Here is an 18510-nt window from a genome sequence, read left to right on the forward strand (position 1 = left end):
TTTTTTGTCATTATTACTTCTACTGTACATGTTATCCTTGACTGTATTCGTGTACATTTGTATATACTGATTTTGAACCTCAAATACCAGTGAACTGGTCTTGAGCGAATAAAGAATTGAAATTGGTTACAGATACTTCTAGTGACGTCACAGAACTGTTTTAATATTGTTCCTCAAGACGGCAAAAATGTTGTTTTTTCATTAATGCATATATAATTAATGGATACACTAATCCTAATAAGCCATCCTTACACATGCTGTTAATTAAATTAATACACCAACATTGTTCCAAGAGATTTATTTTATAGAAAATATCACAGCAAAAAACCAATAATATTTTTACATGTTTTATAAATACACCAGTGCAGCTAAAGTACATTATATTTAGAATACTGGCTTAAGTATAATATGTGGTATAAAGATCATTCCGTGGATCCTGGATTTCTTACGTACGGGATTTGAACACGATATAATTATCACAATACGCTGTTAATTAATGTCCGAAAACTGGATTGTCGTCCTTTTCAAGGTCTCAACTCAAAATTGATATAGACCAAATAGTACCTCACCGGAACAGACAGTTGAACATTGGATGTAGAAATACAATGTTCATTTCCTGAAAAAAAAATTGATAAGAAATTGTTCAGTTCATTTCATTTTTTTAAAAGAAATACGTTTTATCTAAAGTATCCAAATTCAATGCAGATATGGTTTATTCACGTTTAAAAATTAATTTTTGATATTAAAATATGAAAATAATCAGAGAGCAACTACCATCCAATTCTCCGAAAAAATAAAAATGATGAGAGATATATATCATTGAATCAAATTACACAATAATACCCTCAGAACAATGCGAAAAAACAAAAAATAGATAGTATCCACAAATCCTCTTATTAAATGATGTCTATCTTTTCGATTTCTGAAATTCTCATATCAATAGTGTGGTTTTTTAAAACGTAAAATAAATTACCCCTGTATGGCTTAGTAGAAACGCCGTCTTCTATAATCTCATAGTTGGCAAACCTCTCGGGATAGTTGCTGACGAAACAGTTGGATGGGTTCTGACTTTGGAATTGGACATCGAGCTCCGTCGATGGATTGGGTAGGTTCCACTGAATTCGCCCTTTAATGCAGTCTGCAGGTACGAACAAGGTTTCTCCATTGTTGACCTCGACTTCAGCCCTTCATATACGAGAGAAATATCAGTAAATTAGATAAACGATTGGGTTTTTTTTTAAAAATAAAATCCGAAAATTTTACAAATTTCGGATATATCAAACAAATTTTTTTTTCATAGTTTATTTTCTTGTTTAATAAGGGCATAGAAATACTAAATATTACAATATACATCTAAACGTTCGTGTTCTTGTGTTACATTCACGAAAAAAAATAATTCAAATATTTTACCTGATGGTTCTAATATCGTTGCAAAACAATGTTGCAACATTTCTTCGTCCCTCTGCAACAAAAACAACCACCGTTATGAGAAGTAATGCCTGGAGTTTGTTGGCCATTTTGTCGTTCTTTACTGTTCTGATCGTTAGTGTCGCATTGTGTGGAGCTTTGCCATATTTATACACCACTGAATCATTGAGTACCTACGTTTTCGCCTAAAGTGATGTAAACTTATTGCGAAGACGAGGATCTGGGTCAAAAGAGGTACCCCACAGGGTTCAGTCGTATAGACTGCCCATTACCATCATTGAATTCTTTTGAGTCCAATGAAAATGTTTTCTTGAATTCATATTTAATTCAGATTTGATGGTATCAAAAAAAATAATTGTAAGTGAATAACTTTTAATTATTAAATCACATTTGAACATACATTATTTTAAGATAACCCCTTAGTTGAAAGAAACAAATTATTCGTTGCTTGGTGTTTTATCGGTGTGATCTTTTTGTAAAGTATAGGAAGGAAAACAATAAGGAGGTTTTCCCGTCCTTGTATCAAGTGATGCGTGATGCACTTTGATGTGACCTACTTGATGTTTAAGAGAGTGACGCACTTGTTTCCGAAGATGACCGAAGATGACCGATCGTGCCATATAAGGAAATCTTCATTTGACCGTCATACTATCGCCAAAGGATATTTTTTTTTTAAAAGAAGGGAGTTCATAATGTCCAGAGACTGTATATTAATTTCCGGTCTTATGCTAGACAGGATTGTTTGATAAATTCTAGACGAATGACTCAAAACCAATTATCAATTATGTACCAATAACTATTATCAGGTATTTCATTTTTTTTTTAATAAAATTCTCTCTCTTCTTCTAGTTCTTCTTCAAGCAAAACTATTTTATCGCTATATCGTGTTATTACCTAATTAATTCAACTGCGATACGATTGTTTACTCCCAAATATAGATGAAATATAGCAATTTAATAGATAAACAGAAAATTTTTGAGGAAAGAGCCCCCCCCCCCCCCCCGCACCATCAAAAAGAAAGAGGATCATACGTATAGTGATTAATTGTGACCATTTTTGCTGTTGTTGTTGTCACAGTACTGAGATTAAACCTTAAAACGGCATATACATTGATACCACATGACTACTTTAGAGAGAGGAAGGGGATACATGATGAATCAAGATTTCTGTGGGGTTTTTAATACCACAAGTTCTTCAACTCTTTTCAAAAGCTTGTCGACCACAAACTCTTTATCATCATCTGTCGGTCATATACATTATATTTAAGGCGCATACTTAACTTTATGGAGAGAGAGAGAGAGAGAGAGAGAGAGAGAGAGAGAGAGAGAGAGAGAGAGAGAGATTGGTTTTCATTGCAATTTGATAAAATGTCATCGAGATCAAACGCTTCGACATTCCAATCCCAGCAAAACATAAAACTTTTTTTTCTCTCAACACATACCAAATACATGGGTAATATAAAGACGCGACCAGTCACAGTCATAGAAAATCAGAAAATGAAAGGACAAAACATGGGTACTTAAAAATAAAGTAACAATGAAATATCGTGTTTAAAAGCTTCGTGAATTGTCACTTAGTGTTCCTTGTATGACATAGATATATGATAAACAAAATTGTGGATTTATCTTGAATTGTAATATAGAGCACTCTGTTTGTAGTGTTTGATGTGGTAAAGTCATTTGTTTGACGACAGTTGTTAAAATAAATAACATTTATTTAGTGTGCATTATATATAGTCTAGTGCGTCCTATACACATTTTAAGTTATGAAATTAAGCGTTATTTTGATTTATGCATTCAAAGCTGCTATAAACAAAACTTTGTCAAAGAATTTTCTCTCTCTCTCTCTCTCTCTCTCTCTCTCTCTCTCTCTCTCTCTCTCTCTCTCTCTCTCTCTCTCTCCTTCCTTTTTTGAGAGAGGTTGAAAGGTTGATGAGGAATCGACGGAGGAATGGGGAGAATAAGACACCTACTATTGGACGTGCGTCGGTGGTCTTCCCTGGGACATAAATAAAAGATTAAAACTGCATGGTTCCCTACATTTTAAACTGGCTTTTTATTCATGTTTTACTTTAGTTAGTCGCTCCGACTAAACGCAGTCGAATTTATTGATATAATATATATTTACATGTACATTAAATGAGTACTTTCCTCTCTATTTCTTAGGAAATCCGGTTGTGATTCATAGCTCTATAAAACTGACAGAGCTGAAATCTACACGATCCAGTTCTAACCAGTTTATCGATCGGTTGAAACCTTGAGCAACCTAAAGAAAAAAGAATCACGGACTGCACGAAATAATCATTATGATATCAGACCCAAATTGCTACATGTACCTTCATATCCATCATGAATCACCAAAGAAAACTTTTATTGTTTAAATGATTTACATTCCAAAAGTTCTGATTTCGATCACATTTTCATATTAATTCTATTTTTTTTATCTATTTATTGATTTTTCTCTGGAAATTCCCTCTTGATTACTTTTACATGCTGATATAGATCTCAAACTTACTTTTTTGCGACCAAACTCTAAAATATTTGGTCTTATTTCTTAGGAATTGTTCGTAATTGAAATACTTCAATGAGAAACATTTATTCTTATATATATATATATATATATATATATATATATATATATATATATATATATATATATATATATATATATATATATATATATATATAGTTTTAAACTTGGTCAATTGTCTGGTCAACTGCAAATTTATGAGCTTGTTGTTGGGTCTTTGTTTAATTGTCGGGTCTTTTTTAAGCTGTTGGGTCATCGACCCAACAATTATAGACCCGACAATTAATCGTAGCTCTATTTCCTTACAATCGTAAACATGTGTAAAATGAACTGTTTGTCTGTAACCCGAACTGTTGGGCCTTAATTTCCCGTGAGGGTCACATATTGTCATTGTCCAATCAGAAGTCGCGTGAAAATGGCGCGAAATTAGATGCGGAATGAACCGAAATTCACCGAAGACCCACGAAGTGGTTGCCACTATGATGCAGAGGTATATATACATTTTTACATTTACACTGCTTTAATAGGGTCCAATGGAATTAATTTTGTAATATAAATATAAACACTATCAAAGATTGATATATTTGAAAGGTATAATGTCGTTGAAAGGTATAATGCTGAAGAAACATTCGTTTTTATTGGAGTTCGAAATTCCTCTGCCCAACTGAATTGTCTTGACTCTACCTAAAAAGCACAGAAACAATTAAGGATTTTAAAAGTGTTAAGGTTATATTCTCTATTCTTTATAACATTCGAGTGTAGTGCCTGTATGAACTGAACCAGGTCCGTAGGAAGGACTTTCACTTTGGAAGGGGGGGGGGGGGGGTGGGGGTGGCCACCATACATTTTGAAAATGATTTTCAGTTGGGGGGGGGGCACAAAATTCCTTGACTGACAAAAAAAATAACCCCCCAAAAAGAAGGTCATCAGATGTTATTATTGAGGGGGCACAAGCATATAACAGTATAAAGGCTAATGTTTTCTATCTGCACATCAGCTGATCAACGCACACTTTTTTTCTTTTGCTTTCAGAAGAAACAACAAACGTAAAAAGCCTCTAATGGTGGCCAAAGAATGCATTGAAAGAAAAAGGGATTTAAAATTCCTCAAAAAAATTTGGATTTGTGATGAGATACGTAAGTACATGTAATAATACACCTGTAAGTTTCATGTACATGGGTTGCTCCTGGTTTATATTTATTATTTTTTCTCTGAAAGGTATTATTTGCATTTATTGAGAAAACTCTGGTGAATGAAGTGTTGATATTTTGCCCAAGTTAATTGATCCTAGGTACATAAACACATTTTTCATATAAATATTAAAAAAATACTTGTTTGTTTGCTTTAGATTTAAACACTACTGAAACAAATTGATACAGTAATGAGTTGTTTCACTTCTATTTAGATTTAAGAAATAGTCTGCAATTTTGTGAATGTTGCAGAATAATTAACCCCCAAGGTAAAAGATGTTGTTTGAAATATTAAAGCTGAGGCATTCGCTGAGACTTTTATATTTCAAACAACATTTATAGACCTCAGAGGTTATTCTGCATGATTCACGACAACAAGGACTTTATTTCTATTCTACATACATCTCTAAAATAGGAATGATCGTTTCCTCTATAGAGAACAAAACAAACAAAGGCCACTATGTCTGGATTACACAATGTTTCATTTAACACTAGAGGATCAATTTGTTTTTACTTGTATATCAATTGCATCGGATGCAGACGATTTTAGCTTTTGTTGGGTTAGAAATATTCTTTATTACATGTATTTATAAATCTGTTTGTAACATATATTAATTATCTTTTATGAAAGTAAATTTCATTTCTCTACTTCATTGCTTCAAAAGTAAAATCATGTAGTGTATTAAATATTGTGAGGAGGTCAGTGGAACAGCCCAACTTTGCTATAAAAAGTGACATTTATCAGCTGTTTTAGGCAATACAAACTCATTAGACTGCAGAAGACAATGCATCGATATGGTCAAAATAAGAATTAGATTCTACAGTGAAAATTCATACCAACTGTATAGAATAAATATGTGTTTCTAATGTTATTATTTTTTTTAATTATTATTTTTTTTATGAAGTTTGTCATTTATTGGTGAATAATAGGGATGGGACAATCCACCGATGCACTGATGCATCATGGTATTTATTTTGACAAATTTGGATTGATACATTTACCATTAATACAACGATACCTAAGCAACCTTTTTTTTATTTTCCAAAAATATTTGAGCTTCATATATCAGCTATTTTCAGTCCGCTCGCCTAATATGAAAGTACAAAGATGGCCAAATCGGCAAATACCTCATAAAGTAGTCAAAACTGTTAGGAAGCTAAATCTGGAGTGTGGACAACTTTTGGATTACTTGTTTATGAAAAAGTAGTGGATACGAGACTAAAAAAATGTGTAAATTGTGCTACTCTTATTTTAAATATAATAAAACAACTTTGGACATGCGGTAATACATCAACAGATTGAATAAATTATAAACCATTATTCATGTTTTCATTTAGTTGCAATGTATCGTGATATGTATCGTATCGCATCTCATGTATCGTGATATTTACCAAATCCGCTAAGTACAGTATCGTCCCAGCCCTAGTAAATAATGTCTGCAGCATTTCTTTGATCTTGGCAATAGCTGTAGTAGAAATGAAAATTATCACTAGCTCCTTCTTAGATTCTGAAACGTAAATTTGTTTATCTCTGATGTTAAAGTTCTTTAATTTTTGCAGACTGGGGAGTTGTAACAGAAAAACCTCTATGTTAAGGGGATTTATTGCAGAATACAGGGGCAAATTATGCATAGAAGAACCAATTCAAAGGAGAGTGCTTACAAGTTTTTTCACAAGAAGACCAAGTACTGGTAAGTCAGTTTTGTACTAGTAGGTCAATATAGATGCTGAGTTGTTTTTTTGAGGCAGTAAGTGGCTGACAACCTGCCCTGTAGACTGTAAAAAAAAAACAATTAATGTTTATCACTCCTTTGATAATGAGCACTGATTTGAAAACATTTTCAAAACATGTACCGGTATGTTATTTTCCTTTTAAACAAAGTCGAAGGGATCTAGTAACTTGTGTTTTAAAGTAAGAAAGTGTGTCCATGTGTAACAGGAGTAAAGATTGACATGAGGTTCAATGTTCTCTTGTGAAGGGATTCTACACTTATGGTGCCCATGTTCAAAATTAGAATTCACACAATATCAAAAATACTTTCAAGGACTAACCTAGACCCAAAATGTAGTGACACTTCACTTTTCTTTTCAAAGCAAATTAAAAAGTTTTGAAGATCAGGGAGACATGATGCGCAAATCCACTAGGGCATGTGTCTCATGATTGTCTGTGTCCAGTTCATTTTGTGATCAGGCAGGTCGATTTTCAGACAGACTTGTCTGATTAGCAAGAGAATCGTGTTACCTTCGAAGAATATTGTGAATATGATTTTTTAAAAATTAATATTCCACAGAATTTCTAGCCACTAGCTGTCATAGTTTTGAAATGATGCCATCAGGGTTCAGTCTCTTTTCACTATAGATATTGTTAATTGACAGTGGTGATCAAGACTAAGTTGCAGACAGTAATACTGCATTTTCCAATTGTAAAGTTTAGAAAAAGCATTTTGATTACGGTGGCTAATGCACTAATTTTTTTAGGGAGTTAAACAAGCATTAACAAGAGTGAAAGCTTTTGATTGTACGTGTCATAAAAACGAATGACTCTAAAACACAAACTTTATTGACATATATTTCTTATAAAGGAAGGTGTTAACAACAAACAATATGCATTATTTGCACTAAAGTTGGAATCTAAAATATCTGTTTTACCGGCTCCACTTGCCGATAAAACTCGGTTTGCGACTGTTAAATCAACATTAATGGTTGAAAATAGCAAATGAGAATACTTTATTCCTAATTGTTTTGAGTTACAAATTAATGTTAAATATTATTATCGATATATCTTTAACTCTTCAAAATTCTTTATATATGTTCAGCTTTGGGCAAGTTAATTAGGAATTCTGACAAGTAACATTAATGGGGTTGGAAACTTGGTGGATGGACAAGTGGATATATTTCATGATCAGTTACTGGTAATATTAAGGACTGATGAAGACTTCTTTTTCTCAAAAGTAAATAATGAAAATATTGGGTCTAGAAATATATATTGCTGTTGGGTCTAAGACTCTTGGATATGTGTATGTAAATGTAGCACAGTATTATTGGGTCATAAACATGTGACAGGAAGTGGCATGGCAAAGGAAAATGGAAAAAGAAAATCTCCTTGTAGCTCTCCTTATAACGGAAATAATATCATCCGTTTTCTTGCTTTTCATTTGTGTAGTTATCCTCTATGTTAGTGTGAGATGGACAAGGTTATTCCTTTCATGGAATACAGACATGCAGTAAAAAAAGGTATATGTATCACTATTAAATGTCTTAGTATTCTGTCTATGCATCTGAATGCTTTTCCATGCCCTAATGTTTATCTGATGTATGTGAATTTTTCACATAATTGCCTAGAGCATCAGGCAAGTTAAGGATAACTTTTTCTATAGTGTGAAACTAAAGATTGAAAGCTAGACAACTAAATTTTGTGTGTGCAGATTGTTATCTGCATTTTAACAACAGTTAGCAAAAACAATTTAACTGATGATTAGCTTTTGGTTTGTCTTAAATGTACCCCCATAGTATAGGGTCCATGTTCTAGACAGATAAGAATAGAATTGGTAATTGATACATTAAATATAGGCCCTATAGTGTGGTCTGACACGTGTGACCCAATAATTCAGATACATGTTCTAGACCTTTTTTCATCGCAAAACATTACTCATTTTGATTTAACTTTCTGACAGAAAATCTCTATTTGGAATATGATTATGTATTGTAGAAATGAGAACTGATGAAACACAGGGTGACCAAGGAGTTTTCAGCATCAGAAAGAAAAACCAAAGATGTGTATCAGCAACCTGCATAGAAAAGCATGGGCTCTACACAGAGACAGATAGTCATGGCTCTAGAATAACCAATGAAACACTCATTGAGGATCTTGGCAATGGTAATGTATTTGATACATTTGTATGATTCACAATATTGTCTAACTATTAGGCCCATGTTTCTCAGCAAAATGTCTACATGTTGATGATTAGCAATTGGTTTGTCTTAAATGTAACCCAATATTATAGGGTCCATGTTCTTCACATAGAGTAGAATTGGTATTTGAAATATATAGGCCCTATAGTGTGGTCTGACATGTGTGACCCAATAGTTCAGATACATGTTCTAGACTCTTTTTTATCGCAAAACCTTTGTCATTTTGTTTTCACTTACTGACAGTATATACATGTATGTATCTAAGATATGATTACATATTGCAGAAATGAGAACCGATGAAACACAGGGTGACCAAGGAGTTTTTAGCATCAGAGAGAAAAACCAAAGATATGTTTCAGCAACCTGCATAGAAAAGCCTGGGCTCTACACAGAGACAGATAGTCATGGCTCTAGAATAACCAATGAAACACTCATTGAGGATCTTGGCAATGGTAATGTATTTGATACATTTGTATAATTCACAATATTGTCTAACTATTAGGCCCATGTTTCTCAGCAAAAATGTCTACATGTTGATGATTAGCAATTGGTTTGTCTTAAATGTAACCCCATATTATAGGGTCCATGTTCTTGACATATTAGAGTAGAATTGGTATTTGAAATATATAGGCCCTATAGTGTGTTCTGACATGTGTGACCCAATAGTTCAGATACATGTTCTAGACTCTTTTTTATTGCAAAACCTTTGTCATTTTGTTTTCACTTACTGACAGTATATATGTATTTAAAATATGATTACATATTGCAGAAATGAGAACTGATGAAACACAGGGTGACCAAGGAGTTTTCAGCGTCATAGAGAAAAACCAAAGATGTGTATCAGCAACCTGCACTGGAGAGCCTGGGCTCTACACAGAGAAAGATAGTCATGGCTCTAGGACAATCAATGAAACACTCATTGAGGAGCTTGGCAATGGTAATGTATTTGATACATTTGTATAATTCACAATATTGTCTAACTATTAGGCCCATGTTTCTCAGCACAAATGTCCACATGTTGTTGCTTAGCAGTTGGTGTTGTATTAAATGTCTCTCCATTTTATAGGGTCCATGTTCTTGACAGGTTTGAAAAGTATTGGTAATTGATGCATGTAAATGTAGGCCCAATAGTGTGGTCTGACATGTGTGACCCAATAGTTCAGATACATGTTCTAGACTCTATTTTATCACAAAACTTGACTCATTTTGTTTTAACTTTCTGACAGTGTATATGTATTTGGAATATGAATTCATATTGTAGAAATGAGAACTGATGAATCTCAGGGTCACAAAAGATTTTTCAGCATCAGTGAGGAAAACCAAAGATATGTATCAGCAAGCTGCATAGAAAAGCCTGGGCTCTACAGAGAGAAGGATAGTCATGATTCTAGGATAACCAATGAAACACTCATTGAGGATCTTGGCAATGGTAATGTATTTGATACATTCATGTGATTCACAATATTGTCTAACTAATAGGACATTATTTTCACCGAAAATTTCCACATCTGGATGCTTGGAAATTGGTTTTGTCTTAAATATATTGGTAATATATTTGAAACATTCATAAGATTCAAAACATTGTCTAACAATAAGGCCCATCTTTTCAGCAGAAATGTCCAAATGTTGATGCTTAGCAACTGGTTTGTCTTAAATGTATCCCCATATTATAGGGTCCATGTTCTTGACAGATTAGAATAGAATTGGTAATTGATAGATATAGGCCCAATAATGTGGTCTGACACGTGTGACCCAATAATTCAGATACGTGGTCTAGACCTTTTTTCATCGCAAAACATTACTCATTTTGATTTAACTTTCTGACAGAAAATCTCTATTTGGAATATGATTATGTATTGTAGAAATGAGAACTGATGAAACACAGGGTGACCAAGGAGTTTTCAGCATCAGAGAGAAAAACCAAAGATGTGTATCAGCAACCTGCATAGAAAAGCATGGGCTCTACACAGAGACAGATAGTCATGGCTCTAGAATAACCAATGAAACACTCATTGAGGATCTTGGCAATGGTAATGTATTTGATACATTTGTATGATTCACAATAATGTCTAACTATTAGGCCCATGTTTCTCAGCAAAATGTCTACATGTTGATGATTAGCAATTGGTTTGTCTTAAATGTAACCCAATATTATAGGGTCCATGTTCTTCACATAGAGTAGAATTGGTATTTGAAATATATAGGCCCTATAGTGTGGTCTGACATGTGTGACCCAATAGTTCAGATACATGTTCTAGACTCTTTTTTATCGCAAAACCTTTGTCATTTTGTTTTCACTTACTGACAGTATATACATGTATGTATCTAAGATATGATTACATATTGCAGAAATGAGAACCGATGAAACACAGGGTGACCAAGGAGTTTTCAGCATCATAGAGGAAAACCAAAGATATGTTTCAGCAACCTGCATAGAAAAGCATGGGCTCTACACAGAGACAGATAGTCATGGCTCTAGAATAACCAATGAAACACTCATTGAGGATCTTGGCAATGGTAATGTATTTGATACATTTGTATGATTCACAATATTGTCTAACTATTAGGCCCATGTTTCTCAGCAAAAATGTCTACATGTTGATGATTAGCAATTGGTTTGTCTTAAATGTAACCCCATATTATAGGGTCCATGTTCTTGACATATTAGAGTAGAATTGGTATTTGAAATATATAGGCCCTATAGTGTGTTCTGACATGTGTGACCCAATAGTTCAGATACATGTTCTAGACTCTTTTTTATTGCAAAACCTTTGTCATTTTGTTTTCACTTACTGACAGTATATATGTATTTAAAATATGATTACATATTGCAGAAATGGGAACTGATGAAACACAGGGTGACCAAGGAGTTTTCAGCGTCATAGAGGAAAACCAAAGATATGTTTCAGCAACTTGCACTGGAGAGCCTGGGCTCTACACAGAGAAAGATAGTCATGGCTCTAGGACAATCAATGAAACACTCATTGAGGAGCTTGGCAATGGTAATGTATTTGATACATTTGTATAATTCACAATATTGTCTAACTATTAGGCCCATGTTTCTCAGCACAAATGTCCACATGTTGTTGCTTAGCAGTTGGTGTTGTATTAAATGTCTCTCCATTTTATAGGGTCCATGTTCTTGACAGGTTTGAAAAGTATTGGTAATTGATGCATGTAAATGTAGGCCCAATAGTGTGGTCTGACATGTGTGACCCAATAGTTCAGATACATGTTCTAGACTCTATTTTATCACAAAACTTGACTCATTTTGTTTTAACTTTCTGACAGTGTATATGTATTTGGAATATGAATTCATATTGTAGAAATGAGAACTGATGAATCTCAGGGTCACAAAAGATTTTTCAGCATCAGTGAGGAAAACCAAAGATATGTATCAGCAAGCTGCATAGAAAAGCCTGGGCTCTACAGAGAGAAGGATAGTCATGATTCTAGGATAACCAATGAAACACTCATTGAGGATCTTGGCAATGGTAATGTATTTGATACATTCATGTGATTCACAATATTGTCTAACTAATAGGACATTATTTTCACCGAAAATTTCCACATCTGGATGCTTGGAAATTGGTTTTGTCTTAAATATATTGGTAATATATTTGAAACATTCATAAGATTCAAGACATTGTCTAACAATAAGGCCCATCTTTTCAGCAGAAATGTCCAAATGTTGATGCTTAGCAACTGGTTTGTCTTAAATGTATCCCCATATTATAGGGTCCATGTTCTTGACAGATTAGAATAGAATTGGTAATTGATAGATATAGGCCCAATAATGTGGTCTGACACGTGTGACCCAATAATTCAGATACGTGGTCTAGACCTTTTTTCATCGCAAAACATTACTCATTTTGATTTAACTTTCTGACAGAAAATCTCTATTTGGAATATGATTATGTATTGTAGAAATGAGAACTGATGAAACACAGGGTGACCAAGGAGTTTTCAGCATCAGAAAGAAAAACCAAAGATGTGTATCAGCAACCTGCATAGAAAAGCATGGGCTCTACACAGAGACAGATAGTCATGGCTCTAGAATAACCAATGAAACACTCATTGAGGATCTTGGCAATGGTAATGTATTTGATACATTTGTATGATTCACAATATTGTCTAACTATTAGGCCCATGTTTCTCAGCAAAATGTCTACATGTTGATGATTAGCAATTGGTTTGTCTTAAATGTAACCCAATATTATAGGGTCCATGTTCTTCACATAGAGTAGAATTGGTATTTGAAATATATAGGCCCTATAGTGTGGTCTGACATGTGTGACCCAATAGTTCAGATACATGTTCTAGACTCTTTTTTATCGCAAAACCTTTGTCATTTTGTTTTCACTTACTGACAGTATATACATGTATGTATCTAAGATATGATTACATATTGCAGAAATGAGAACCGATGAAACACAGGGTGACCAAGGAGTTTTCAGCATCAGAGAGAAAAACCAAAGATATGTTTCAGCAACCTGCATAGAAAAGCCTGGGCTCTACACAGAGACAGATAGTCATGGCTCTAGAATAACCAATGAAACACTCATTGAGGATCTTGGCAATGGTAATGTATTTGATACATTTGTATGATTCACAATATTGTCTAACTATTAGGCCCATGTTTCTCAGCAAAATGTCTACATGTTGATGATTAGCAATTGGTTTGTCTTAAATGTAACCCCATATTATAGGGTCCATGTTCTTCACACAGAGTAGAATTGGTATTTGAAATATATAGGCCCTATAGTGTGGTCTGACATGTGTGACCCAATAGTTCAGATACATGTTCTAGACTCTTTTTTATTGCAAAACCTTTGTCATTTTGTTTTCACTTACTGACAGTATATACATGTTTGTATCTAAGATATGATTACATATTGCAGAAATGAGAACTGATGAAACACAGGGTGACCAAGGAGTTTTCAGCATCATAGAGGAAAACCAAAGATATGTTTCAGCAACCTGCATAGAAAAGCATGGGCTCTACACAGAGACAGATAGTCATGGCTCTAGAATAACCAATGAAACACTCATTGAGGATCTTGGCAATGGTAATGTATTTGATACATTTGTATGATTCACAATATTGTCTAACTATTAGGCCCATGTTTCTCAGCAGAAATGTCTACATGTTGATGATTAGCAATTGGTTTGTCTTAAATGTAACCCCATATTATAGGGTCCATGTTCTTGACATATTAGAGTAGAATTGGTATTTGAAATATATAGGCCCTATAGTGTGTTCTGACATGTGTGACCCAATAGTTCAGATACATGTTCTAGACTCTTTTTTATTGCAAAACCTTTGTCATTTTGTTTTCACTTACTGACAGTATATATGTATCTAAGATATGATTACATATTGCAGAAATGGGAACTGATGAAACACAGGGTGACCAAGGAGTTTTCAGCGTCATAGAGGAAAACCAAAGATATGTTTCAGCAACTTGCACTGGAGAGCCTGGGCTCTACACAGAGAAAGATAGTCATGGCTCTAGAATAACCAATGAAACACTCATTGAGGATCTTGGCAATGGTAATGTATTTGATACATTTGTATGATTCACAATATTGTCTAACTATTAGGCCCATGTTTCTCAGCAAAAATGTCCACATGTTGTTGCTTAGCAGTTGGTGTTGTATTATATGTCTCTCCATTTTATAGGGTCCATGTTCTTGACAGGTTTGAAAAGTATTGGTAATTGATGCATGTAAATGTAGGCCCAATAGTGTGGTCTGACATGTGTGACCCAATAGTTCAGATACATGATCTTGACTCTATTTTATCACAAAACTTGACTCATGTTGTTTTAACTTTCTGACAGTGTATATGTATTTGGAATATGAATACATATTGTAGAAATGAGAACTGATGAAACTCAGGATCACAAAAGAGTTTTCAGCATCAATGAGGAAAACCAAAGATATGTATCAGCAAGCTGCATAGAAAAGCCTGGGCTCTACAGAGAGAAGGATAGTCATGATTCTAGGATAACCAATGAACCACTCATTGAGGATCTTGGCAATGGTAATGTATTTGATACATTCATGTGATTCACAATATTGTCACACTAATAGGACATTATTTTCAGCAAAAATTTCCACATCTTGATGCTTAGAAATTGGTTTTGTCTTTAATGTATTGTTATGATTCACAATATTGTCTAACAATAAGACCCATCTTTTCAGCAAAAATATCTACATGTTGATGATTAGCAATTGGTTTGTCTTAAAGTAACACCATATTATAGGGTCCATGTTCTTTACATGTCAGAATAGTATTGGTAATTGATAAATGTAGGCCCTATAGTGTCGTCTGACATGTATGAGTAAATAGCTCAGAATTATGTTCTTTACTCTTTTTTATTGCAAAACATTACACATTTTGTATTTCCATACTGATAGAATATCTGTATCTAAGATACGATTACGTATTGTAGAAATAAGAACTGATAAAACACAATGTGATCAAGAAGTTTTTAGCTCTAGGATAACCAATAAAACACTCATTAAGGATCTTTGCAATGGCAATGTATTTGATACATTTGTATAATTCACAATATTGTCTAACTAATAGGCCAGAATTTTCAGCAAAATGTCCTTATGTTGATGCTTAGCAATTGGTTTTGTCTTAAATGTAACCTCATATTATAGGGTCTATGTTCTTATCAGGTTAGAATAGTATTGGTAATTGATGAATGTAGGCCCTATACTGTGGTCTGACATGTGTGACCCAATAGTTCAGATACATGTTCTAGACTCTTTTTTATTGCAAAACTCGACTCATTTTGTTTTAACTTTCTGACAGTATATCTATATCCAAGATATGATTTCGTATTGTAGAAATGAGAACTGATGAAACACAGGGTGACCAAGGAGTTTTCAGCATCAGTGAAGATATCCAAAGAGATGTATCAGCAACCTGCAAAGGAATGTCTAAGCTCTACACAGAGAAAGATGGTCATGGCTCTAGGATAACCAATGAAACACTTATTGATGATACTCTTCATTCTAAGTCTATTGGTTTTGTGTCAACAAGAAAATACTGTATATATGACGAAGTTAATGCCTTTTGTTATGCAAAAAGGATTGATTATATGCCAGTGTATGATGATTATGAAGGAATTTTTCGAATTTATTTATTCTCATCGAAGAAAGCTTTGCAGACCATTGAATTTATTGGAAGAAGAAATTTAAATGCAGTGTTTGTAAATTTTGTATGATTTAGCTCAACATGAAGGTAACTAATTAGATTGATAAAACTATTTTTCTGAATATGTTTTGGAAATTGTACTGCTATTTCTGTCTTAGTCTATTGATTTTTTTTTAATTTTAAATCAATCAGCGAGTGAAGATCTTTTTATTGGGCTCATGCTTTAATTATTATGCTACAAACTGGTGTGCAACATGTAACACTTGCATGACATACTGGAAGTTTATCAGATAAACACTGACAATAAAGACCACAGGAATGATGTGTTCGTCAACAAATGAGAAATAAACATGATATTTTAAGTGCTAGGCTAAATTGATAAATATTCAATCGAATGCATATGGAACTTAAAAGAAATGGAATAAAGAGAAGGGTAAACTTAAACAATTTTCAAAGACATGATACATGATGTCAACGATATTAATCTTGTTTCAGGTATCCAAAAACAAAAATGACTGTATGCAGAACTTTACAAAAAGTTTTTTTTTTTCAATTATCAGATTTGTTGATTTTTTTTTAAATTTGTTCCTATGCACTTTGACTTTCTATGGAAACCATTGTGACATAGCTACAATTTTAGAAGCTGACCTGGATTATCATGTACTTTACTGTACAATGTAACATTTTTATGAATGCATATTGGATTTTGTGATATACACTTTTGAAATATTGATTTTTAAAAAATAAGTTTTCAGCTAATACATTTTAGTTTAAGTTTTACTTTTATGCACCAAGTAGTAATAAATGAAATTATCATTCATGTTGTTATTTTTGATTAACACGACAGGCAGATAATCCAGATATCCCCCCCCCCCCCATTTTTTTCTTAACAAAAATGTCTGTGTCACATGAGCCTGCAGTGCACAGGAAATACTACATGTATGAGAGACAAGTAACCAGAAATAAATAATTTCTGAATTGTTTGACTGTACACTTTTGGAATAATATTTTGCTCTTCATAGTACTGGCCATGGGACTGAAGAGTTCGTGTTATTCTAAAGTGTCCATATGACTATATAAAACATTTTTAATTGATGATAGGAAAGATTTCTCATGTACACCAATACCATATTTTTGCAGCCCAGTTCAAAGTATTTCGTTGTGGAGGTCTCACCTCGCCGTGTTACTCGGTTGCGATGAAATTATCAAATTTTAGACAGTTTTTGCAAGCCAAGAGAATATAGATATTGCATAGACCTTCCCTACGGTACCAACAATTTGACCTTCGAGTTTGACCTACTTTTGAAAATTTCATCCTTGGCCATAACTTTAGAACGGTTGGTACTTTAGGGTTTTCATATTTCACATGTATATTCCTTAAGGTACCTCACTACACCTACACTTATACCTTTTAAGACACAACGTCACAAGATGGCGATTTAAATGTTTTGTTAAACTGTTTATATCGTTCAATTGGGTTGTATATCGTCGTAGCTCACTGGTTAAAGTATTGGGCTTCTGAACGGCAGATCATGAGTTCGAATCTGCTGGGAGCTTTTGTTCATGTTAACTGGATTAAGGTTTTGAAAATGTAATTTTTCATCCAAAATTGCACATTTTTTTGCCTATTAGACTTTAATACTTTTTACCCATTATGATATCTGTCATAATCAAGTAATTTTTCTGCTGATTTGAGAAAATATTTCACGGTGTAGTGAGTCACCTTAATTGTGATAGGTCAGGTACACGAACTTTATGGAAAGCATTTTTCACATGACAATGTTTTCGTCGAACCCATTCTCCAATTGAATGAATCGCAAAGCATGGCGGTCTACTACATGTTTACGATTCAATAGCGACATGTGGTTCTCGTTGGTTTACTGCATAATATTTACTTGGTCCCCGGAAAAACCGTACAGCTTCTTTATTTTATAAGACTGACATCGAAAGTAATAATTGCGCACCTTAAATGTTTTTAAAGTAATGCACAGTTTCTTTTTTTTAGCTAATGTATTTTTAATAATTGGGTCAACGATACAAAACTATGATGTAAATGCAAAACCATATAAACAGTAACTGTTGTAAGTTAATTTATTTTTAAATAATATAATCATAGCTTTCAAGAATGGCAGAAATTAACGGAAATACCAGTATAAATCGATCATAACTTATTAGACCAACCAACTGATTTCGGAATATATATACAATTTTCAACAATAGGGTCCAAGACCCAATTCTACAGTTTAAATGCAATAGGCATATATACAGTTGGTTAACAAT

The 18510-nt window shown here is 33.5% G+C and overlaps 2 protein-coding genes across 2 annotated transcripts; one reads left to right on the forward strand and one right to left on the reverse strand.

Moving 5' to 3' along the window:
• Positions 1-281: 281 nt before the first annotated feature.
• Positions 282-1578, reverse strand: LOC128181338 (uncharacterized). The gene is made up of 3 exons (XM_052849702.1): positions 1411-1578; positions 974-1185; positions 282-616 (listed from the first exon to the last, which is right to left on the reverse strand). The coding sequence occupies exons 1-3, from the start codon at positions 1515-1517 to the stop codon at positions 525-527; spliced, it is 411 nt and encodes a 136-aa protein (XP_052705662.1). The 5' UTR covers positions 1518-1578; the 3' UTR covers positions 282-524.
• A 2639-nt stretch (positions 1579-4217) lies between these two features.
• LOC128179513 (uncharacterized) lies at positions 4218-17057 on the forward strand. The gene is made up of 15 exons (XM_052846949.1): positions 4218-4447; positions 4990-5093; positions 6758-6838; positions 9344-9511; positions 9829-9996; positions 10922-11089; positions 11894-12061; positions 12386-12553; positions 12987-13154; positions 13474-13641; positions 13961-14128; positions 14446-14613; positions 14938-15105; positions 15518-15604; positions 15921-17057. The coding sequence occupies exons 1-15, from the start codon at positions 4395-4397 to the stop codon at positions 16298-16300; spliced, it is 2385 nt and encodes a 794-aa protein (XP_052702909.1). The 5' UTR covers positions 4218-4394; the 3' UTR covers positions 16301-17057.
• Positions 17058-18510: the final 1453 nt, after the last annotated feature.

Source organism: Crassostrea angulata, chromosome 4, assembly GCF_025612915.1.
Source record: "Crassostrea angulata isolate pt1a10 chromosome 4, ASM2561291v2, whole genome shotgun sequence".
Taxonomy (NCBI): Eukaryota; Metazoa; Mollusca; class Bivalvia; order Ostreida; family Ostreidae; genus Magallana; species Magallana angulata.